The 24524-nt window shown below is 36.9% G+C and overlaps 3 protein-coding genes across 3 annotated transcripts; all 3 read right to left on the reverse strand.

Moving 5' to 3' along the window:
• Positions 1–936: 936 nt before the first annotated feature.
• On the reverse strand, positions 937–1866 carry LOC102914133 (olfactory receptor 5AC1-like). Its single transcript, XM_006981604.2, has one exon. It carries the CDS (start codon positions 1864–1866, stop codon positions 937–939), a length of 930 nt encoding a protein of 309 aa, XP_006981666.2.
• A 10779-nt stretch (positions 1867–12645) lies between these two features.
• On the reverse strand, positions 12646–13569 carry LOC102922582 (olfactory receptor 5AC1-like). Its single transcript, XM_006981631.2, has one exon. The coding sequence runs from the start codon at positions 13564–13566 to the stop codon at positions 12646–12648; it is 921 nt and encodes a 306-aa protein (XP_006981693.1). The 5' UTR covers positions 13567–13569.
• An 8791-nt stretch (positions 13570–22360) lies between these two features.
• Positions 22361–23278, reverse strand: LOC102922892 (olfactory receptor 5AC1-like). Its single transcript, XM_006981632.3, has one exon. It carries the CDS (start codon positions 23276–23278, stop codon positions 22361–22363), a length of 918 nt encoding a protein of 305 aa, XP_006981694.2.
• Between the last annotated feature and the right edge of the window lie 1246 nt (positions 23279–24524).

Genomic DNA, 24524 nt, shown 5'->3' on the forward strand with positions numbered 1-24524 from the left:
CTAAGTACCCAATGCGAGAACCAATGGGGCCTTTTCACATTCACTGTAACAGTGTTGGTCTTTTTCCATTCACAGTTTGTGTAAATTCTATAGTCATGTTTTCAAATATTCTACATTGTGGTTTTTGCATCTTATACTGTTCAACTCATTTCCCTCTTTCTCATATTGTTTCAATACCCAGAGAAATTATAAACTGTCATGGCAAGAATATTCCTGAATGATGCTATAGACTTTATGTAGCTCAAGATATGAAGCCCAGTGTGTCTGTTCACCTTCTTCCTAATGAGATGCATTTGAGATCTTGGCTAGAAGTTGCATCCAGATATCTGACTCAGAGCCAAAGAAATATGTGAAAACAAAAGATAGCAAAATTTTAAGAGGGAAAATAGCTTTTAAATCAATCATTTATACACCTGAATTGATTTTTTTATAAGAAAAATAAAAAAGCCCAGCAGTGGTGGCCCACGCCTTTAATCCCAGCCCTCAGGAGGCAGAAGCAGGTGGATCTCTGTGAGTTCTAGGCCAGCCTGGTCTACAAAGTGAGTTCCAGGAAAGGTGAAAAACTACACAGAGAAACCCTGTCTCAAAAAAAAAGGAAAAAGAAAGAAAAAAATCGAAAGAGTTGTGATATAGATTTTAAACCAAAAGTTTATTCATTTATTGGAGAACATAATTTAATGAAGTAAAATTCAGATAATATGAATTTCAAAACAACAAATAACTGGAATTAGCTCTTAAAGTCATCGATAACTATTTTATAATAATATTACTAACACAGACATGCACAGTTAACTTTTCAATCTTTAAATTAACAGTATGTAAAATTTATATCATATTGCATATATTTATATGCAAAACACAGGATCAAATATTATGATGCACTGCAAAAGAGAAGAAAAGTTGATACAAAAAATTAAAATACTAAGAAAATAATTATCATTTTGTAATCTTTTTCAGAGCACCCAAAACTTCCTTGTTTCTTAAGCTGTAAATAAAGGGGTTTAGCAGAGGAATCACAACTGTGTAAAACAGTGAATATATTTTATCCTGGTTTTTACCTGAAGCAGAACCATGGTGACCTACATACATGAAGACAAGAGGCCCATAGAACAAAGAGACAGACAGCAAGTGGGCACTGCAGGTGAAGAAGGCTTTCTTTCTGCCCTTCTTAGACTTCATTTTCAGGACAGCAAAGAGGATGCAGGCATAAGAGACTACAATAATGACAAAGGTACCAATTTGTACAGAAGAAGCAATAATAAACATCACCAATGTATTAAGGGATGGATCCGTGCAAGAGATTGTAAAGAGTAGCAAGATTTCACAGTAGAAATGATCGATAACATTAGACCTACAGAATGTTAATCTAAATAATAACCCTACATGAACTGTAGGATTTAGAAAACCAAACATATATGACATACTTATTAATACAGTGCAGAGTCTTTTGGACATCACAACTACATAGTGCAGAGGGTTGCATATGGCTACATAGCGGTCATAGGCCATCACTACCAATAGGAAAATTTCTGTGGTTGCACTAAAAGCAAAAAAATAAAATTGGGCAAAACACTCAGCCAAGGATATTATGTCATTCTTACTTAAAATTTTTACAAGTATTTTTGGAGTAACAGAGGATGAAGTACAGGCATCGGCAAAGGCTAAATTTCCAAGGAAAAGGTACATGGGAGTGTGAAGGTGGGGATCCTTCCAGATGAGAAAGATTAAGCCAAGGTTGCCCACCATGGTGGTGACATAGATGAAGAAGAACACCAGGAAGAGGGGGACTTGCAGCTCTGGACGATCTGTTATTCCTCTGAGAACAAACTCAGTCAGCAGGGTCCAGTTTCCTTCCATCACACCCATTCAGGCTGCTCACTGCAAAGAGGAAAGAGACAAAGAAAGCATGGCCAACACTCAATGAGAATAGATAGGATCATATTATAGTCCACACTATCGTACATGCCAAAATCTCCTTAATGAATAAGAACACAGTGTACTGTTTCTGCTTCTGAAGCCTCCCTGAAATAGAAAAAAATTGCTCATCAATTTTGATGTATACATTTTAAACATGCAATTATCTGAAAAGTAACTGAGAAAACATAATCATAGACATTGATTTACCTGGCATTATGCACATTGCCCTAAATAATTATAAATTACTTTCCATTTAATACATGTTAAGATTATGTTTAATTTAAATATATTTGTAACATATAACTTTTATACAAAAATTAGAATGATGGAAATTCAAAATGCACTTTATAATTATTTTCAATACAAGCTCAAACTGAGAAGTTTCACTGTATGAAGTACTGCTTTACATAATGGCACTTTCTTTCTGATTTACAATGGATGTTGAACATGCTGATGCTCTCCAGTTTTCTCTCCCCTCTCTGATGGTTCCTGTCACCTTCTCAAATGGCATCGTCCTACTGTCATTTCATATATATCTTTCAGTTATTCTTATATGAAAGGAGAGTGGACTGTGCTTCTGGTATTGGCTGTATTTGTGTGTCTATCACTCTAAGACATAAACAGGTCAAGTAATAAGATGGTAATGTATAATATTTCTGCCCTTCGATCCTTTTCATATATGCTACCTGATTATACATTTATAAGAACAACCACAAATCTTGAATATTATTTTTATGTATTTTTTCAATAAAATACATATAAAGAAGCATTAATTTCTTTCTTTATGGGATTAAAGATGCCTGAATTGAAATATAATAATTTTTATATTATAATTTAAAAAAAAACTGTCACTTGTGTTAATTCATGGTGTTAAAATCACTTTCATTTTAAGTTAAAGCCCATATGCACAACATGTACACAACTTGTTTACATGTTAATGGTAGATCAAAGAAATGAAATTTAAACATTCCTTTATGGAAAATTGCCCTGTAAATTAAGAATGTCTTTTAATATTTGAATTGTCCATAATTTTGAAGAGATTTTAACAATGTCATGGTGTTCCTGAGCCTTTAATTTCCTTGAGAGAGATTGTGAAATTAAAGGTTATGTTTAACATTACAAAACACATCACCATAGAATGAATGGTCAATGTCTTCAATGTCTGCATTCAGCATAAGTGATGAACACTGTGTTTTATATATAAAAGGAATTAAGTAGATAAAACATGAAGCTACCTAATATATCATGACCACAGAAATAGTACACAAAGCAGAATATTTCACCAAGCAATGTGTTCATTTCCATCAGTGTAATCAATCAGTACAGTGGTGCCAGATCCTAGAATACAGCAGGGAGAGCATTCAAGTTGTTACCACTTTACTATGTTTCTGTGATCATAATATACACAATTCTGGACATAAGATGGTTTGTGTATTTGCATCACTGTGTTGTTGATCTAAAATTGGAGCTGATCACTTAAAAATATCAGGTTTCAGAGTTTGATCATCCAATGAATAGAATAGTCATGGAATATTAAGACAAGTTCAGTCCAATGGGTTTCCTACCAACATGTACTTTTACTTTTTTGAATCTTAGTAGTCATATAGAATTAGCTAACAGCTCCATTCCCAAATCTGTGAAGAATTACTTAAGTAATTCTTGAAGAAAGTAATGTTGAAGAAATCTTGAAAAAAATACTTTTCTCAAATCATCTGCTTTATTTTTTAAAGGAGTGGAAAAGGAACAGGCAAGAAATAATCTTAAGGCAATGACAATATGTAACTGAACTGAAACATTGTACAGAAAATTGCACGGGGCACACTTTGCTTCCTTGTTCCTATTTAATAGAAAAACTACTCTGTGGAAATAGCTCACCTCCATTTCAACTGGGAATAGGAAAGAGAAAATTTGCTTGGAGTTTTATTGGATGCTGAAACACAATAGCAGAGAAGCAGATGATGTTTGTCAAAATTATTAAATGTCGCACAATCAAATGTCAAAAACCATTAAGACGACCTTTGTTTGTACATTTTCCAAGCATTTACCATGAAACTGATGCTGTAGCTGTTGGGGACTCTTCCTTTCTTTGTATCCCAGGATTCCTGAGGAATCCACAATCAGGTGGGGAAGCAGGCATAGGTGCCATAAGAAGCCACACAGTCATATGACTCCAGGAACAAGAAATTTGTCTAGCTGATGGCAATTTCCAAAGTAAACATTAGAAAGCATAATTTTACTTCATGAGAATGACAACAGAGGATAACTGTATGGCCTCTTAGAAATTCATATGATTGAGCACAAATCTTTGGTGGGTAAATACATAACTGTGAATCAGAAGTGATTTAGAAAAGGAAACAAAATAGCAAAACATTTCATTTAGCTTTTCAGGAATGCTATGTGTCATATTTGCTAGATAATTCTCTTAAAACATATTTCCACATTATGATTTTCGTAAAAGTATTGACACATTATGACAAACCTTTGGTAATGAAATGCTGAACTATAAAGATGATAATAAAATAGTTTTTCTCACCAAATTCCTATGAAAATAGCTGCATACACGGGTGGGACCTGTGTAAGAACTGAGTTTACTGACCAATTGTAAAGTCAGCATAGTCACAACACAGAAAGGATGGGCAAGAAGGAGGGTGAAAACTTTCCTGCCATGACAGTAGTTGACGTTAGCAGTGAGCAGTGAGATACTTAATTTTAGATGTTCTGTAAATGTCCTGACTTCTCTCTGTAATAGAGACCTGAGAGTGGTAATCTGAAATAAACATTTTCTTTCCCAAGTTGCCACAAAGCTTAAATCTCCATGAAGATACTCAAGCTTCAGGAACAAGAGGGTCAGTGACAACTAGCTCTCTCATGTCATTTGTCTTTAACAGAAGTAGATTGTAGGGGATATTTATTTCTTATCATCTCAACAATTCTAAAACTCCCTCAATGTTACCAGAAATTCCCTATAGGATAAAGCTAGTCTGCTGGGCATTGTTTATTATTCAGCTAATTATTACTAACAAACCTATTGTAACTAGTCTTACATAGGCTTGCTTGCTTTCTAAAATCCAAATGTAAAAAGTCAGTTATAAATAAATTTATTTACTCCATTAACATTCTTTAGCTATTTTAGGTGCAATTGACTTACCATTTTTATCAGTCTTTAATCAATAATCATACTATAATGTTTAGAAAATATTTTATTAATACATATATTAGCATGATATTACCATTGTGAAAATTCTCGTGTTCTCATAGCATTTTAATGTTAAACCATTTTTACTAATTCAGATTCAATGGTGGAATAGATTGTTTCACACCCTTCTCCTACTAAGAATAAATTTTATTGAAACATGATATTTCCAATATGAAAGCATTTCTCACATATAAAGTAAACAAATTTAATATGACTTACTCTAATCAAATATCAGAAAAATGTTTAAAGCAATGAAAACACATAGGACATAAAGAAAACAAATTACCGCCGGGCGTTGGTGGCGCACGCCTTTAATCCCAGCACTCGGGAGGCAGAGCCAGGCGGATCTCTGTGAGTTCGAGGCCAGCCTGGGCTACCAAGTGAGCTCCAGGAAAGGCGCAAAGCTACACAGAGAAACCCTGTCTCGAAAAACCAAAAAAAAAAAAAAAGAAAACAAATTACTGCAGTCACACTGATTGATGGTCAATACTGACAGCATTTTCATGCATACATCTCCCTCCTACCCATCCATGTCTTTCCATTTGTGTATGTATTATTCATATACACTGTTAAAAACAAAGTGATGTGACTGTAAATATGATTTCTTTAAAAATCAGTGACATATTTTCTAATCTCTTAACTTAATTCATGGGCTTGATTGTGAGCCCCAGATGGGGTCAAGAACACCACAAAAAAAAACCAGAATCAACTAACTTGGGCTCATAGAAACTCACAGAGACCAAACCACTTACCAGGGAGCCTGCTTGGGACTGCATTTATGTGACAGTTGTATAACTTGATTTTCATGTGGGACTCCTAACTGTGGGAACAGGGACTGTCTCTGACTCTGATACTTGCTTCTGGGACCCTTTCATCCTACTGAGTTGCCTCATCCATCCTCTGTAGGAGAAAAGGTGACTAATCTTGTTGCAACTTGATATACCATGGCTGGCTGACAAAATGGGGGACCTACACTTTTCTGAAGAGAAAGGAAAATGAGTGAATTGGGGTGTGGGGGAAGAGGAGAGGTTGGGGAAGAGAGGATGGAGGGAGGGGAAACTGTGATCCAGGTGAAAAAGTAATTAATTAATTAATTAATTAATTAATTAATGAAAATAAATTTTTTTGAAAAATTCATAGGCTTATTTTTCCTGGTTATAAAGGTTGTGTGAAAACATCCCCACACCTAAGGCTCAAGTAACATTGCAGGAGGAGGGGCATATAGTTTGTAAGAGTCTGAAGATCAGGGAGTTTGCTGTGAGGCTGTGTCTCCTAGCAATATCAGAAGCAACATCCAGAAATTCTCACCATCATTGTCAGCCAAAAGTGAGCTGAGTAAGTATGACACCAACATGCCAAGCAAGATGCAGAAAAGCCCAAGAGGCCTCAGCCCTACAAGAACTGTAGTCTTCTGAAGAGATAGCAGGAGATGTGCTCTTCCCCAGGGAAGAGCACACCAATTGGTTGTCTAGTGCCAAATGGTCAGCCCTAAAAACATACATACAAGAAACATTATATGGCCTGAACAGGTATATATTGTGCATATATACAAATATGCATGCAATAGTAATTTTGAAAAAAAAGAGACTATAAATTTAAAAGAGGGTAGAGAGAGCTATATGGGAGTGTTTGAAGGGAGGAAAGGAAAAAGAAAAATATTGGTATTAAAAAATTGTAGTCTCAAAAAATGTTCTATGACTATCTAATCTTAAAGTTCTAAAATTGAAAAGCATTGCATCCAAATATGCTTACATTGTTAAGGATGTTGTCTTATACTTTTGCAATAATTCTACGGTTATATTGTGATCATTTATATTACATATGCAGAGGCAACACATGTTGCTTTGTTTTGCAAGCCAAAAATAACACACATACTGTATTTATTATTTATATTTATTTATTAATAACATAAATATATTAATAAATATATTATTTATATTTATTAAACATGCTAACATATCTATATCTACATAAACATAGCATAAAATATTTCTGATCCACATGTATTTGGAAAAGCTATAACATTTTATAAAGAGTTGTAAGTTACCTTAAATTGTATTGAAAATTGGAAACTTTTTCAAAATTTTACATCCAGGCCAAAGTTTCCCCTCCCTTCTCTCCTTCCAGACCCTCACTTTGTTCTCACTCCCCAATCCACTCCTCCTCCATTTCAGTTCAGGAAAGGGCAGGTCTGCCATGGTTATCAACAAAATATAGCAAATCAAGCTGTAGTAAGACTAACTACCTTCCTATGTATCAGGCAGGGAAGGCAACCCAGTATGAGGAGTAGAGTCCCAAAAGCCTGTAAAAGAGTCAGAGAGAGCATTGTTCCAAATGTTAGGAATCCCACAAGAGAACTAAGCGACACAACTGTAACATATATGCAGAGTACCTAGGTCAGTCCCATGCAGGCTCCCTGGTTGTCGGTTCAGTCTCTGAGAGCCCCTATGAGCTCAGGTTAGTTGATTCTGTGGCTTGTCTTATGGTGTCTTTGATCCCTCTGGCTCCTATAATCCTTTCTCCTCCTTTTCTGCACGATTCCCTGAGTAATGCCTAATGTTTCGCTGTGGGTCGGCATCTGTTTCCATCAGTTGCTAGATGAAACCTCTCCAATGGCAATTGGGCTAGGCACCAATCTGGTCACAGGCGATGGCCAGTTCAGGCTATGTATCCGATATTGCTAGGAGTCTTGGCTGGGGTCATCCTTATGGATTCCTGGGATATTCTCTTGAGCTAGATTTTTAACAGACCCTGAAATGCTCCCCCTTTCCAGTAGTCTCTTTCAGCACTCTCCCCTTACCCCACAACCTGATCACTCATGTTCCCATTTCCACTCCCCTGCAGTCCACACTTGAAATCTCTCCGATTTTCCTTCCTAGGGAGATCCAGGCAGAAACTTAGGGTTGCATCTATTTCTGAGTACAAACGATGTTTTGGTATATGCATGAAGTACTTCATGATGAGCCATTGTCACCATGCCGTGAAGATGACCCCAAATGTCTTCTTTCCCCACTGAAACCTTCTTCCCTGAACAACCATTTCTTGGTCTGACAACTCCCCAGGCTCTGATAACTGCATGACCACTTGGCTGTGTGTCTCTCTGTTTTAGATTCTGCGTTTAAATGAGAATGAGCAGTACTGGGCCTCCTGGACTGGGTAATTTTCAGATTCAGTCATTTTTTTTCAGATGACAGAATTTCCACCTATTGAATAGTAGTATTCTTTCTGTATGCTCACCTCATCTGCTTTGTCAATCGACCCGTTATGTGGGAATGTAGGACACTTTAATACAGTGAGCATTGTGAAAGATACTGTAGCAGACATGAGAGTGCAGACATCAGCGGAGCACTGATATTGTGGGTGTACTTGTGGGTTAGGGAGCCAGTTCCATCCTGTTCCTAACATACAGACGTGGAGATTTTATCTCTAAAATGTTGACCAAATAAATATTCTTAATCTTAATTCCCTTACTTTTAAAATAAAGTTACTAATGTTTACCTACAGTGTATCCAGAGAGTCTAATGGGGGAATGAAAGGGAAGTTCTTGTCATTGGTGACAGAAGATAAGGACACATGTAATGGTGACTTGAATTGTGTTGGTGGTTGTTTTACTTACGCACAAATTAATGTGCCCATCTCTTTTGCAAGAGAATAAAGATTGAGGACTGCAAAAATGAGAGGTTTGCTGGTCATTGGAGATTTAATTTAACTCTGTACCCTTGATTTTTAGGGTATTTTTCTTAGTTTTTTTGTTTGTTTTATTTGTTTTGTTTTCTGTTTTGTTGTTGTTGTTGTTGTTGTTGTTCCAGAAAGGGATTCTCTGTGTAAAAGCCTTGTCTTTCCTGGAACTCATTCTGTAAACCAAGCTGGCCTCAAACTCACAAAGATCTGCCTGCCTCTGCCTCCAAATTCCTGGAATTAAAGGTAAGCACTACCAAGCCCGGGTTGTAACTTTTACACCTAGTTCAATGCATCTTTAAGTTGACATGGATAACAGAAAGTCACTTAGATGGAGTAAATGAAGGGGAAATACCAGCAGAGGTAATCCATTCTCAAGAGATCACCTCCATTTTTAATGATAATTATACCATTTCTCAGCCGAGCGCACCAGACTGCAACATTAAGCCACAGACATTTCCTTCCTATCCATGATACAACTTTGAGGTCTGACTATATTAATGCTATATCATCTTCTCTGGTGTTTACAACTTACCTTTCACAAGACTACATTTGAGTCTTACTTTTTCAAGAGTCTCTTTTTTCATTGAGAGTACATTAGTTATATTCTAGTTGCTGTAACAGAATACCCTAGACCATCAGTTTAAGCGGGAAAGGATAGTTTTGGTTTCATAGTTCCATGATGATACAGTTCTTCATGGCAGGAAGGTCAGAGCAGCAGGAGTTTGAAGTAGCTGGCACATTGTAACCACGGTCAGGAAACAGAGCAGTAACACAGAGTAGGGCCAGGCTAGAAAGCCTCAAAGGCCTATTGTCAGGGATCAATTTCTTCTAGCAAAGTCTGCACATCCTAAAAGTTCCATGACCTCTCCACATAACACCAGCTGGGACCAAGGATTCAAACCTATGACCCCACATTGAGCATTTTCCCCATCAAACCAAAGCATTCCATCCCTACTCTCCATGATGCACTCATGATTCAAAGAGCATTCAGTATAACTTTAATGACTCCATTGTCTTAATAAGTTCCAGCACTAGTCCAAATGTCCAAAATCTCAAGGCAGATTCTCATGCACTGTTTAGGAAGGTTATGGAATTTTTAGGAGGTGCAGCCCTGGGGGAAGAAGTGGGTCAGCACATCAGGCCTTGAGTCTCCATAGCCCCACCCCAGTTCTTATTTTTGCTCTTCTTCCTGAATGTGTATACAATATGCCCACTGCTTTAAGCTCAGCCACAGGGACTGTATTCTCCAGGAAATGCAAACTCTAATCCATGCTCTACCTTTTATATAAAGCAGCTCAGACACAAGACTGGCATCAGATCAGACAGAAAAAGGCTGTGCTGTTTCTGTGATCATCCTGACCCTGTGGTTCTTAGGCCTTTGAACCTCCTTTGCAAGAGAAGCATGGAAGAGTTTGAAACTTTGAGCCTGAGAAGCCCTCAACTGCTACAAGCAGAGCTTAATAATTCATTCTAATGGGAGTTTGGAATGTCAGGAGTTAGAGAGAAGATACCATGCTTTTCAGCCTGACTCATGATGTTACAGACCTGAGCAAGGATGACCTAGAGGTATCTCAGGGTTATACTGTGGCAAAGAATCTTGAGGTACCTCTAAAATTGGATTGAGACTGAATTGAAAAGTACTAGCCCAATATGTTTCATAGAAAATTCAAGTTAGGGCAACATTCAGATTGTGTTGTGGTTATTTATCACTGTTCTTATTCAGAGCTGGAGAGAGAGAGAGACAGAGAGACAGAGACAGAGACAGAGAGAAGTGAGTAAAAAAGATTCACCTGGCTATGCCTACAGAGTGTTGGGATTAAAGGCATTTTTAATACTTTAACTCTGAGAACATAAATATTTATCTTTTTCAGAGTACTCTTAAATCTCAAGAAATACAACCCTTTAAGTTTTTGAGTGGTAATCCTAATCACGTGTTGCATAAGTATTATTTACCTATGTACTGATTAAAATTACAGATTATTTATGATTTAAATGTACTTTATTCAAAAATTATTTAAAAGGGAAAAATAGATTTTAAACAAATCATGGAAATGCAAATCAAAATTACTCTGAGATACTATCCTATAACTGTCAGAATGGCTATAATCAAATACACTGATGACAGTTTATGTTGGAGAGGATGTGGAGCAAGGGGAACACTGCTCTACTGTTGGTGGGAGTGCAAACTTGTACAGCCACTTTGGAAATCAGTATGGCGGTTTCTCAGAAAATTGGGAATCAATCTTCCTCAAGACGCAGCTATACCAATCTTGGGCATATACCCAAGGAATACTCAATCATACCACAAGGATACATGCTCAGCTATGTTCATAGCAGCATTGTTCATAATAGTTACAACCTGGAAACAACCTAGATGCCCCTCAACTGAAGAATGGATAAAGAAAATGTGGTGTATATACACAATGGAGTACTACTCAGCATTAAAAAAAATGACATCATGAAATTTGCAGGCAAATGGATGGAACTAGAAAATATCATCTTGCGTGAGGTAACTAACTCAGACTCAGAAGGACAAACATGGTAAGTACTCACCCATAAGTGGATACTAGATGTAAAGCAAAGAATAACCAGACTACAACCCACAGCTCCAGAGAAGCTAGGACCCTAAGAGGGACGTATGGATTGCTCTGGCAAGGGGAAATAGATGAGATCTCCATGAGCAAATGGGGTGAAGGGGGTTAATGGGGGGCAAGGAATGGGGGATGATAACATAAGTGAATGGGATGGTCGAACTAGAACAGGGACAGAGTAGGAGAGCAAGGAAAGAGATAGGGGGAGACATCATGGGAATAGAGAGAAACAGGGTGCTAGGGAATTTCCCAGGAATCCACAAGGATGACCCCACCTTAGACTACTAGCAATAGTGGAGAAGGTGCCTGAACTAGCCTACTCTGGTAATCAGATTGGTGAACACCCTAACTGTCATCATAGAGCCTCCATCCAGTAACTGATGGAAGCAGATGCAAAGATCCATAGCCAAACACCAGGCCAAGCTCCAGGAGTCCAGTCAAAGACAGAGAAAAAGAATTCTATGAGCAAGGGACATCAAGATCATGATGGAAAAATGTACTGAGACAACCAAACCAAACTAGTTGGAACTCATGAACTGTGGACCAATAGCTATGGAGCCTCCATGCAATAGGTGTAGGTCCTCTGCATGGGCAAGACAGTTGTATAGCTTGACCTGCTTAAAGGTGCCCCTAGCAGTGGGATCAGAATCCATCTTCACAGCATGAATGACTTTTCGGAGCCCATTGCCTACGGTGGGACAACTTATACAGCCTTCGTGCAGGGGGAGGGGCTTGAACCTGTCTCAGATGAATGTACCAGGCTCTGCTGACTCCCCATGGGAGTCCTTGCCTTGGAGGAGGTCAGAATGACAGATGGGTTGTGGGGGAGAAGGCTAGAGGAGGAGGGAGGAGAGGGGCATCTGTGGTTGGTATGTAAAATAAACAGAAAATTTCTTAATATTGAAAAATGAAAAGAAAAAAATCATTTCATAGCCAGTTTGCTTTTTAACAAAAAATAAATTTGAAGACTTTTAATATACATTTAAAAGCTAAAGTTTGTCAATCTAATAAAGAAATTAATGAAATAACTTTCACAGTTAATATGAATTTTAAAACAAGTAACAGGAATTAGCTCTTAAAATCCTCATTAACTATTTTATAATCATATTACTATGAGAGCCATTCACAGTCAAAATTTTTATTTTGTAGCTAACAGTACATAAAATTTCAACTATTGAAAAACATGAGATCAAATATTATGCTGCATTGCATAAGACCGGAGAAGGTAGTAGAACAGAGGATGAAATTTTCTAAAAATGATTATAATTTTATCACTTTTTTCAGAGCACCCAAAACTTCCTTGTTTCTTAAGCTGTAAATAAAGGGGTTTAGCAGAGGTATCACAACGGTGTAGAACAATGAATACATTTTATCCTGTTGTTTACCTGGTCCAGACCCATGACTCACATACATGAAGAGGAGAGTGCCATAGAACAAAGAGACAGAGAGCAGGTGGGCACTGCAGGTGAACAAGGCTTTCTTTCTGCTCCTCTCAGACTTCATGTTCAGAACAGCAAATAGGACACGGGCATAAGAGACTACAATGGTCACAGAGGTACCAATTTGTATGGAAGAAGCACAAATAAAAACGATCAATGCATTAAGAGATGGATCAATGCAAGAGATTGTATAGAGTGGCAAGATTTCACAGTAGAAGTGGTCAATTACATTGGACTTACAGAAAGTCAATCTAAATAATAACCCTACATTAAGTCCAGAGTTTACAAAAGCAATTATATATGACATACTTATTAACACAGTGCAGAATCTTTTGGACATCACCACAAGATAGAGCAGAGGGTTGCATATGGCCACATAGCGGTCATAGGCCATCGCTACCAGTAAGAAAATTTCGGTAGTTACACTGTAACAGAAAAAATAAAATTGGGCAAAACACTCACCTAGGGATATCATGTCATTCTTATTTAAAAATTTCATAAGCATCTTTGGAGTCACTGTAGATGAAATACAGGCATCAGTAAAAGCTAAATTTCTAAGGAAAAGATACATGGGAGTGTGAAGATGGGGATCCTTCCAGATGAGAAAGATTAAGCCAAGGTTGCCCACCATGGTGACAATATAGATGAAGAAGAACACTAGGAAGAGGGGCACTTGCAGCTCTGGACGATCTGTTATTCCTCTGAGAACAAACTCAGTCAGCTGGGTCCTGTTTCCTTCCATCACACCCACTCAGGCTGCTCACTGCAAAGAGGGAAGGAACATCAAATCTGAATGAACTGGCTGAGAATGGCTTCACATTCCAGTCTCATGGACAGGTGCTGCATTTGTTTCTTAACCCAGAAATATATGTGTGATGTTTCTGCATTTAAGGCATTCTAGAAACACAAAGTATTTTCTAACTTTTAAGGCATTCTAGAAACACAAAGTATTTTCTAACTTTTGATATACAAAATTTTAATGTGCAATTGTCTGAAAGTTAAATGAGTAGGCCATTGACAGCATTTTTTTATTTGACTTCATGCTTGTTAGTCTCAATTACTGCAAATGATGTACATGAAATGACAGCTTGTGTCTAGAATTTACAATGGCAAAATCTATGGTACATTTTATAGTAAAATATTTTTAAAAGACTAGTTGAACGCAAAAAGCCTCTTTTTCAAGTCCTCATGAACTGTTTTGATATATTTTAATGAGGCTATATTCACTATAAAGTGTAATGTTTTACCTAATGGTATTTTCATTAAAGTATTAAAATGCCCTCTGAGCACACTCATTTCTCAAGAGGCTCTTCCGTTTTTCTTCCCTCTTCTTTTAGTCCCATTTCCCTCCAAAAATATATCATTTCTACTTTAATTTCATATATAACTTTCAAATATTTTATGTAAGACTAAAAGTTACTATATCTTTGTTTTTTCATTATTCTTTCATCCAAAGACATTGTCAAGTAACAAGATAGTAATAAAAAGCTTACTTATATTGTTTTATTTCACTTACTATTGTGTTATCTGATAGACTTAATAAGACTCTTTTGCTTTTCCTCAATGAAATATATGAGATTACAAAAATGCAGACAAGAAAGAACTTGCAAAACAAAAAAGTAGAGATGCAATGGTTAGGGTTTTCAATATCTGAACTCAACTTCAATGCCAAATTATAATTTTTGTGTAGAAAATTAAATGAAGGAAAATGAAACAAAGTGATTGTTAATGACTATAGATATAATTGAGAAGTAAGAAAAAATGTCAAGTTCAGCTGGTATCCACAAATGAAGGAAGTTAGGATAGATGATTTAGAAAACCAGGCAGGAGGGAATTCAAATAAACACTGTAGTACATTTCTGTAAAAACAAAATATGCATATTCTCGATATAACATAATTTATACCTTGACATCCCTGTACTGCTGATTTAAAATAGGAGTTGGGAAATAGAAAGGGCAAGCTTAAGTGACTAAGGACTTTATTAATAGTGCTCTAAGCCAGAATCTTTGACAGATCTTGATCAGTCAGATGGCTTTTCTACAAACTTAAACTTCTAGATTTATCATAGTCACCAATTCTTTATACAATGAGCTAGTAACCTCATGCTCAAATATGCGATTCCAAACAACTAATTTTCTCAAAACATTTACTTTATTTTTTAAAAATAAAATAATGTCAAATTAAATGTAGAGTTTATGGAGGAAAGTATATACACAAAATATAATTTAAGGTGTTAGAAACATGAAGAAGAAAAGTATTTCATAGAAAGGTGTGTAATGTATTTGTTCCACTTAAATGGTGAAACTTTCTGTGAAATGTGTTCTCCTCCATCTTTATTTAGAATTTAAAAAAAAAAGAAAAATCATTTGTAGTTTTATTAAGCATGGAAACAAATTAACAGAGAAACTTATATCTGTGTGATAATTGTGTAAAAATGATCACTTATACATGCCTGTCAAATATTGCTGGCTTGTCTTAATGTGATTTTGCTTGTTTGTATTGAGTTTTGTGTTTGTGTTTCTGTAGAAATATTTTTATATGGAAGGAGATATAAAACAATGTCTGTATCTCTGATGTTCTTAGAATGTCTCTCATTCAGAAACCCTATACAGTCTATTACTATGAAGTAACCAGTAGGGTTGAATTCTGTTTAATCTTGATCCATTATGTCAGAAACAGTCATTTCTTTGACTAGTTAAATCCCTTAAATATGGAGCTCTCAGGGCTCAGCTCATGGCATAGTCCTCTCCGGGCCTCTTAGAAAAGCATGAAGCCACTCACATCATTAAAGTTGATTGTGTGGATACAGTCACTGGATTAAAAAAAAAAAAAGTATTTGTTTTGGATCCCTGTAGCTGCTACATCAAAAGGCAATTTAAAACAGACTAAGTGTATTGCTTGATCTCTCTGGATGTCAGGAGTCTACGGTCAGCATCACTGGCTGACACTCAAGATGGGTGAGCCGGCCACACTCCCTTTAGAGACCATGAGAGACCCCTCTCTTTACCCTGCTGGCCTCTAGTGGCCGTTGGCGTTCTCTCTTTACTCTAACCCTTGCTCCAGGTTTCCTGGGATCCTCTCCTCTGGATGTGTCTTTTTTATTTTCATTAATATTTTTGATGTATAATTTAATCTCAACATTTCCCCCTTCCCTTTCCTCCCTTCAAACCCTCTCATATATCCCTCTCCATTCTTTTTCAAATTCATGGCCCCCTTTTTTTTTCAATAATGGTTATTGCATGCATATGTGTCTATAAAAGATACACATATATTCCTAAATATAACCTATTCAGTCTGGATGTACTTGTATTACTTTTCAGGACTGACCATTTGGTACTGGACAGCTGTTTGCCGGCCCTTCCATGAGAAGGACCACTTCTCCCACTCCAGTCCTCAGTTGCCTATAGTTCTTTGTACAGGGTAGGGGCCTTGTGGATTTTCCCCCTGTGGCTATCTTTTTAAGAGCTAGGAAGAAAGGCCACAAACTTTAGTGAGTAGGGAGGCAGAGAGGAGCTAGGGTCAGTTGAGGAAAGGGAAAGAACATAGTCAAAATTTATGAAAATTTTAGATGAAAAAAATTCTGATAAAATGAAAGCAACTGATACGGCAAACTCTTCCTTACATCTTAGTATGTAATACTACGTAAACACAGAACCAGCTGAGGAAGGAGGTACAGCCTAAGAAGTCACATGCTCCCAGGGTCCTCAGTTGTGGAAAGCATTCCTGATTCTGAAAGACTTCCAAAGTAAAACTCAGAAAGAATGCTTTACTTAATAAAATATTCAACAGATCCATTTTATAACTCTATCTTGATAAAGGAATGGACCCCCAAGTTTCAGAATCTCTCAGTCTCATTTCCATCAGAATTACTACTATATACAAACAAGTTCAAGAAGTTTGTTTTGAGGGCTCATGAAATGTGTTGGATTTTCTAAGATGCATTCCCCCAATACAAAGGAATCATAGCATAGAGTTTAGCCACACGGACTCTTACAAATTTACATTATTGATCTCAAATCTTTAGACAATAAATGCATAGTTGTAAACACATAAAATTTTAGAGAAATTATACAAAATATTTTACTTAGATTTTCAGAAATGCTTTATGTCCCATTTGTTAAATAAGTCCCATCAAAAGAAATTTTCATATAAATTGACATATATGCCATTATATTCTCATTTAAATTATGAGAAAAATGTTGGTATAGAAATGATCAAATGTTTAAAATTACAGTAAAATTAAATATTACTTTTTCACCCAATACCTATGAACTGTGTATAGGCACAGATGCCACAAGACTTATATCTTCATGAAGACACTTCCACTGCAGGAACAAGGGTGTCAGAACAACTGTTCTTCTCACATCAGTTTTCTCTAAGAATAGCAGTTTAGAGAGAATGGCATTTATTTCATGCAGTTTTCAACTCTGTTTCAATATAAAAGCTCTCTCAGTGCTACCAAGATCTCCCCAAAGGATGAAGCCAATTTGTTGGTCATTGTTCACTAATCAGTAAATCAAAAGTAACAGATGATTGTAACTGGTCTTATGTAAGCTTTTGTTCTTTCTAACTACAGAGTTAGAGGCCAATTAAAGTAAAATGAATAGTTTACTCCATGGGGATTATTCAGATGGTGTAACTGGTTTTCTGTCAAAAGTTGAATCTGAACAAACATAAGATACATCATGGAAAAATATTTAGATGGCACATTGGTATTACATATGAATATGTGTATTAATGTTCTTTATGGCAATTTTCAAATTTCCCCATAGTATTTGACACCAATGTTCTGATAAATCAGCTTATAGCAATAGGTTAGTAGGTTCCTTCACACCTTCTGCCACGGAGGAAAATTTTTATTTGATAATATGATATGCAAATGCAGTCAATTCTTAGATATGAAACAACAAATTTAGTGTGGTTCACTCAAATAGGATATCTTAAAAATATTAGAGGAAATAGAAATGTGTAAAATCACAAAAAAAAAAATTGCTTCAACCTCCCTGACCACTGGTGAATACAGGCAATATTTTCATGCATGCAACGCCCACCTTCTACCCACTCATGTTTTTCAATTTGTATACACAAAAGCTTTATTATTATATACTATGTAAAACAAGATGAAATACAACACAAAAATTATAAACCTCAAAAGGGAAAGAAGGGAGTACTGGAAAGGTTTGGTTCCCAGCACTCACAGAGTGGTTCACAAGCACCAGCATCTCCAGTTCTAGGGAATCTAAAACCCTCTTCTGGTGTCCAAAAGCTCCTACACATATTTGATGATGTACCTATGCATATACCCAGGCAAACTCATACACACATAAAATGATATTTTAATCTAATAATGAATAAAAAGACTTATGGAAATATACTAGTTGATATGCTACTTTTAAAAATATAACTTGTGAAAGGAGTTTGAATGTAGACAGCCTTCATGGGAGACAATGGGAAGACATGAGTTATTAAACAAATGTATCTAGGTTGAGTCTGGGCTACTTTTTTATTGGTCAATCACCTGCACAGACTCTATTCTTCATTGTCCATGTGGGTTACACAGTAAGTTCTTTGATCACAGAAAATAGATAAATCATTTTTGGACTGACAGGGAAACTTCATCCCTGCTGGCTAGCCTTCTTCATGCTATGAAGGATTCTGGTGAAGAAAGCCATGATTACTTATTGTAACTGGCTGGGAACCATTTAAACTATAATACCCACCATCAGGCATAAGCTGCCCACTGGTGCAATAATGGCATGGCTGTATGGGGGTAACCAACTCCTTTCTCATTGGATTTTAGACGTAATCCATAAAGGAACTCATATCAGGCACTTTAAATATGATAAGAGCATATGACTGGGGAGGTCATGGTCCCTCTCGGGGAACCTACCAATGATTGTATTTGGTAAACAGTTATGGTGTCGAACTGCCCTGAAAATTGTCCTTTTTATACTCACATACCTAAGTGCTGCTGTCATCCTTGATCAGAAAAGCTTCAGTTTGCAGCTGGCAACACTTAATGAGATCCATGTAACTGGTCAATGCTCTGAGAGCAAATGACTCTTAAGTTCTCAGTCTTAAATGCAATGTCTAAGTCATCCCTCCTAGGCTCAGAGAGCATTGCAGAAAGAGGGGCCAAAAGAATGTAAGAGCTGAAGAATGGAAGGAGTGATATGAATTGACATCTTCTAGACATGACGTGGCTATTGCTTGCATGAATACACAATAGTGGCTACCCACACAGAACCTACATGGGACTGGGTCCATCAATAACTCCATCATAAATGTAGGAATGGATCATATGACCTCTCTCTCAGGGGAACTACAGGCACCTAAAGGTTTCAGGGGGCAATATAGTCATATTCTCCAGTAGTGTAGCCACTCATATATTGTCCTCATTCAAATAAACTCTGATTTATTCTTATTTAGGTAACCCTAATTAAATGAAATACCCTATCCCTCACATACAAGGCATGAAAGTAGGACATTAACTTAGGAAGAGGAATGAATTTGATCAGAGACTGGAGAGAATAGGAGAGTATATTGAGAGGGATTTTGAACAAAGAACATTATGTATTAAGTTTGTGGAATTATAAAAGAAAAGATAAACTTAAAAAAGAAATAAATTCGGCCGGGCGGTGGTGGCACACGCCTTTAATCCCAGCACTCGGGAGGCAGAGCCAGGCGGATCTCTGTGAGTTCGAGGCCAGCCTGGGCTACCAAGTGAGCTCCAGGAAAGGCGCAAAGCTACACAGAGAAACCCTGTCTCGAAAAAACCAAAAAAAAAAAAAAAAAAAAAGAAATAAATTCTTGTGTGACATAGAGAAAGAGGAACGATTATGATCATTTGGTGAGAGTGTAAACATGTGCAACAACCAGGAAAGCCAGTACACAAGTTTCTCAAATAGCTAAAAAAGAAATATCATGAGATCCAGTTATACGATCGCTATGCATATACCCAAATAATCTACACTCTCTGACAGAGATATCAGAACACCCATGATCATTGCTGCTTTGGACATAATATCTGGGAAATATAATCAACCAAGACAGTCAGCAAATTATGGGTAGAAAATTAACATGTTGAATTAACATAATTCAATTCACTTCAGTTCAGCTGTAAACCAAATGAATTATGGAAATTCCAGGAAAATGGATAGAGCTAAAAATATTATAGTAAGGAATGTAACTCAGGCACATAGACAAACTCTACATGTTACTCCTCATTGAGGACTTGGTTTTGAATTTTTTTATTTTTGTGATTTAGGTTGAGAGAGCATCTTTACAGGCCAAAAAGCTAGAGGGGAGGCAAAGAATGTGGGGATTTGGGGTGAAGTCTTGGTATGGACAGTAAAATACAAACAAAATGAAAATAGGAGATACCAAGAGAGGGAAGGTACAAATGGAGATGGGGATGTGGAAACAGGGAAAGTGAATCTTGTGGGAGAGTAAACCAAGACTGTGGGTGCATGAGAAAGCTATAGAGAAACCTGCTGCTTTAAGGTAACTAGGTAAGAAGAGGGTATCCAGAGGGAACGGAATGGGGATAAAAGGGAGTGGTGGGATGAATGCAATATGTAAATAACTGTCAGATAACTAAAGTTTAAACATTGCAATGCAAGGCAAATAGTGTTGACCAAAGGCAAAGTCAACCACTGTTAAATGAAGAAAAGTGAAAACCTTCTGATGTCTGATGTTGAGTTTTAGAGTGAAACATTCAGGGTTCTTGCTAGTATGGGTTTTCTTTTCTTAGGCTCCATCATATACAGTGTGATATGTGTAATATACACTTATAAAAATAAAACTATCCCTATTGTATATAGTTTGTGTAATCACATTTCAGGAAATCTGAGAGAAGCAATTAAGATTTGAAATACCAGGTTTTAGTTGAGTAAATAGGAAAAACTACCACGTTGAGAGCTAGTCAAAAATATTAGCAATATAGATAGCTACAATAAAAGAAATTTGAACTGAGGAACTTTGACTTGCTGGTCAATGCTGATGCTGGAATCCATGGGTGTTTTAAGGAAAATATCATTGTCAAGTGCAGGATAATTCTCCATGGGTTAACGGTGGAGGGACCAGCAGATCCCAGAGCAAAGTTGTTGTATTTTCTCTTAGGTGCTGACCAGAAGTACATGGTAAGACTCTAGTACTGAAGACACTTGACCCAGAACAGAGAGACAACAGACTGGAGACAAGCTAGAAGCTCTCTCCCTGCTGAGTAGCCCTAGCCCTCAGAGTCCTAGAAGGTACTATTGAGGCTGCAGGGGGAGAACACTCATCAATGGCCCTGACACCTGTCAAGCAATTTGTGTCCACTGATTTAGTGTCATCACAACTGCTAGAGGCTAATCAATGGCTTACTGGTTGGATCTTACACCAACTCCAAGGAAGGAATGCAATTCTGGTACTGTGAACATGACCGAAAGCACCTGAATAGGGTGGTCACAAGCCCTGTGGGGTTGGATTTACTACTTCTTATTGTGCTAGATGGACATGAGGTCAAACTACTTTCTAAACGGGTGTATTACTAACCACTGATTGGTGCAGCTTTCAGTCTTGGTCTCGGAAGCTTCTTATTGTGGAAGACAATGCTTAATGCAGAGACTCAAAAGAGGGCTTTTGAATGTGAGAGGATGGAGATGACAGAAAAAAAAAATGGATGATGAAGACAGTGACTAGAAATGGTATAAATACTGTACAATATATAAAATTTCCAAAAAAACAAAGTTTAAAAAACTAACTAAAGTGCTGAAAATAAGCAACTCTAGAATCCTGAACTGGAACTCTAAGTCCTGAACTGGACAACTATAACACCTGCTCCAAAGCCTAAGGAACATGATGGAGAGTGGAAGAATAAATGTAAAAGCCAGAGGAAGGAGAGGGGTTCTGTGAACACTATGTTCTGTATTCAACGTGGTCACTGGAATTATGAACATACAGCAGTGGAGGATGCCTGAATAAACAGACATGAAAGCAGGGAGGGGCAGTGTTGGACAGTAAGAAGAGAATCAGTGGGTGTGAGGGAAAATGGGAGGGGACAGTGGGTGATACTTACGATCATGTGCAATGCATACATTTATAAAACAAAAAAATCAGTAAAAGAAAAGTACAAATTGAATCCATACGTTTGGAGTTTGTTTCAATAATATATAAACACATGTATTAGGAAAAGAATAATTTATTAACCTTATGAAGACAATAATTTGTGAATAATCCATGTTCTCCTTTGGGTCTGAATTCAAAAATAATTCATGCTCTATCTTTGCTTAAAGACTTCACCATTTTTATAACAAAAAGGAGGAGGAGGAAGAGGAGGAGGAAGAGGAGGAGGAAGAGGAGGAAAAAGAAGAGAAGGAGGAGAAGGAGGAGAGAGAGAAGACAGGCAATATTGTCTACATTTTATTGCTTTACTTAACATGATATAAAAAAATCCATATTGTATGCAATGTACAGGGCCAAATATTATGATGACCTTAAACAGAGAGAATCTGGTCATAGAAAACATCTTTAAGTTTTCAGAAAGTAGTCATCATTTTGTGAGTTTTCTCAAGGCATCTAAAACTTCTTTATTTCTTAGGCTGTATATAAAGGGGTTTAGCAGAGGAATGATAACGGTGTAGAACAATGAGTACATTTTACCCTGATAATTGTCTGTGTCAGATCCAGAGAGCACATATATGAAAAAGAGGGTGCCATAAAACAAAGAGACAGATGCCAGATGGGCACTGCAGGTGTAGAAGGCTTTGCTCCTGCCTTTCTCAGACCTTTTTTTCAGGATGGCAAAAAGCACACGGATATAAGAAACTATAATGCTCATGAAAGTACTCACTTGTATAAAAATAGCAAAAATGAAAGCAACCAATGCATTAATGGATGGGTCAGTGCAAGAAATTGTATAGAGTGGGAAAATCTCACAGTAGAAATGATCTATTATGTTGGAACTACAAAACGTTAACCTAAATAACAATCCTACATGAAGCAAGGCATGTAGAAGTCCAATTAGATATGACACACTTATGAACTGAACACAGAGTCTGTTGGACATCACCACTAGATAGAGCAGAGGGTTGCATATGGCCGCATAGCGGTCATAGGCCATTGCTACCAGGAGGAAACATTCCGCAGTTGCACTTGAACAAAAAAAATAAAATTGGGAGAAACACTCACCCAGGGATATCATGTCATTCTTATTTAAAAATTTTATAAGTATCTTTGGAGTCACAGAGGATGAAGTACAGGCATCAGCAAAGGCTAAATTCCCAAGGAAAAGATACATGGGAGTGTGAAGGTGGGGATCCTTCCAGATGAGAAAGATTAAGCCAAGGTTGCCCACCATAGTGGTGACATAGATGAAGAAGAACACCAGGAAGAGGGGGACTTGCAGCTCTGGACGATCTGTTATTCCTCTGAGAACAAACTCAGTCAGCTGGGTCCAGTTTCCTTCCATCACACCTCCTCAGGCTGCTCACTGCAAGGAGGGATGAGATTTTTTTTAGTGTGACTAAGACTTAGTAAGAACAGGATTGGATTGAGACCACTTTCCTGTGCTTCAGGTACTCCACAATCAACAGATAGGAAGGTCTCATATTTCTGCTTTTTAAACATGCTGGAAACAGAAAATATTTTCTGAACAGTTTTAATGTATAAACTTTTAGCATCCAATTATTTGAAAGACAAATAATGAGACCATAGACACTAATTTACCTAGTCTTATGCATATCTGCATCTATTATAAATTGAGAGAGAGAGAGAGAGAGAGAGAGAGAGAGAGAGAGAGAGAGAGAGAGCAAGAAAAAGTACATAATACATTTTATACTAAAATGTCTTTTGATTATTTATTTGCTTTTTTTGAGACAGGGTTTGTCTGTGTAGCCCATCTGTCCTGGTGCTAATACGCATACTAGACTAGCCTCAAACTCAGATCCACCTGCCTCTGTCTCCAGAGTGCTGGGGTTAAAGGCACAGGCCACCATGCCAGGCTTATACTAAAATGTCTTAAAAAGACACTAGTTCAGTGTGAAAAGTCTTTTCCATTTCCCATAAAATTTAATATTTTATTATTAATAAATAATTATTATACAAAGTGATAGTTAATATAAATGTCATTTTCATTCTATTGTACTATGTACTTTGTACTATTGTACTTTGTACTATGTACAAGAGCTTCTCCCATTTTCCTTCCTCTTTTCTAATCTTCTTTCTTCTTCTAGGTGATATCCTTTCTACTTCCATTTTATATATACACATCAGTCTTTCAAAAGGTTTATATGGTAAGGATACTTAATATGTCTTTGGTATTGCTCATGCACATAATTCTTTCACCTTAACATATTAATAGCCAAGTAATAAATCTTATTTATGCTTTTTTTTGTTCCTTACACCGTCATAGCTTTCTAATAGACCATTTTATTTCCTCTCAACAAAATCATAGAAAAAAAAAGTAAGTTCCTTTCAATTTCATGAATGAGATTTTCAGAATGAAGGCAGAATGTAACATCACAAAAAACCAAGAGTGGAAAGAAAGGCTAATGCTTTCAATAACTGGATTAAATTTAAGTGCTGAAGTTTGCATTGTATACAAACAGAAACAGTGAGTTGGAAAGAAATACAGAAGATGGGAAAGTGGCTTAATGGTTAAGAGCACTAGCTGCTATTCCAAAGGATCCTGGTTCAGCTCCCAGCACCTTCATAGT

This window comes from Peromyscus maniculatus, chromosome 12 (assembly GCF_049852395.1).
Source record: "Peromyscus maniculatus bairdii isolate BWxNUB_F1_BW_parent chromosome 12, HU_Pman_BW_mat_3.1, whole genome shotgun sequence".
NCBI classification, from domain to species: Eukaryota; Metazoa; Chordata; class Mammalia; order Rodentia; family Cricetidae; genus Peromyscus; species Peromyscus maniculatus.

Coding starts and splice junctions, on each gene's coding strand:
- LOC102914133 (XM_006981604.2), bottom strand. CDS start 1,866: ATGGGTGTGATGGAAGGAAACTGGACCCTGCTGACTGAGTTTGTTCTC.
- LOC102922582 (XM_006981631.2), bottom strand. CDS start 13,566: ATGGAAGGAAACAGGACCCAGCTGACTGAGTTTGTTCTCAGAGGAATA.
- LOC102922892 (XM_006981632.3), bottom strand. CDS start 23,278: ATGGAAGGAAACTGGACCCAGCTGACTGAGTTTGTTCTCAGAGGAATA.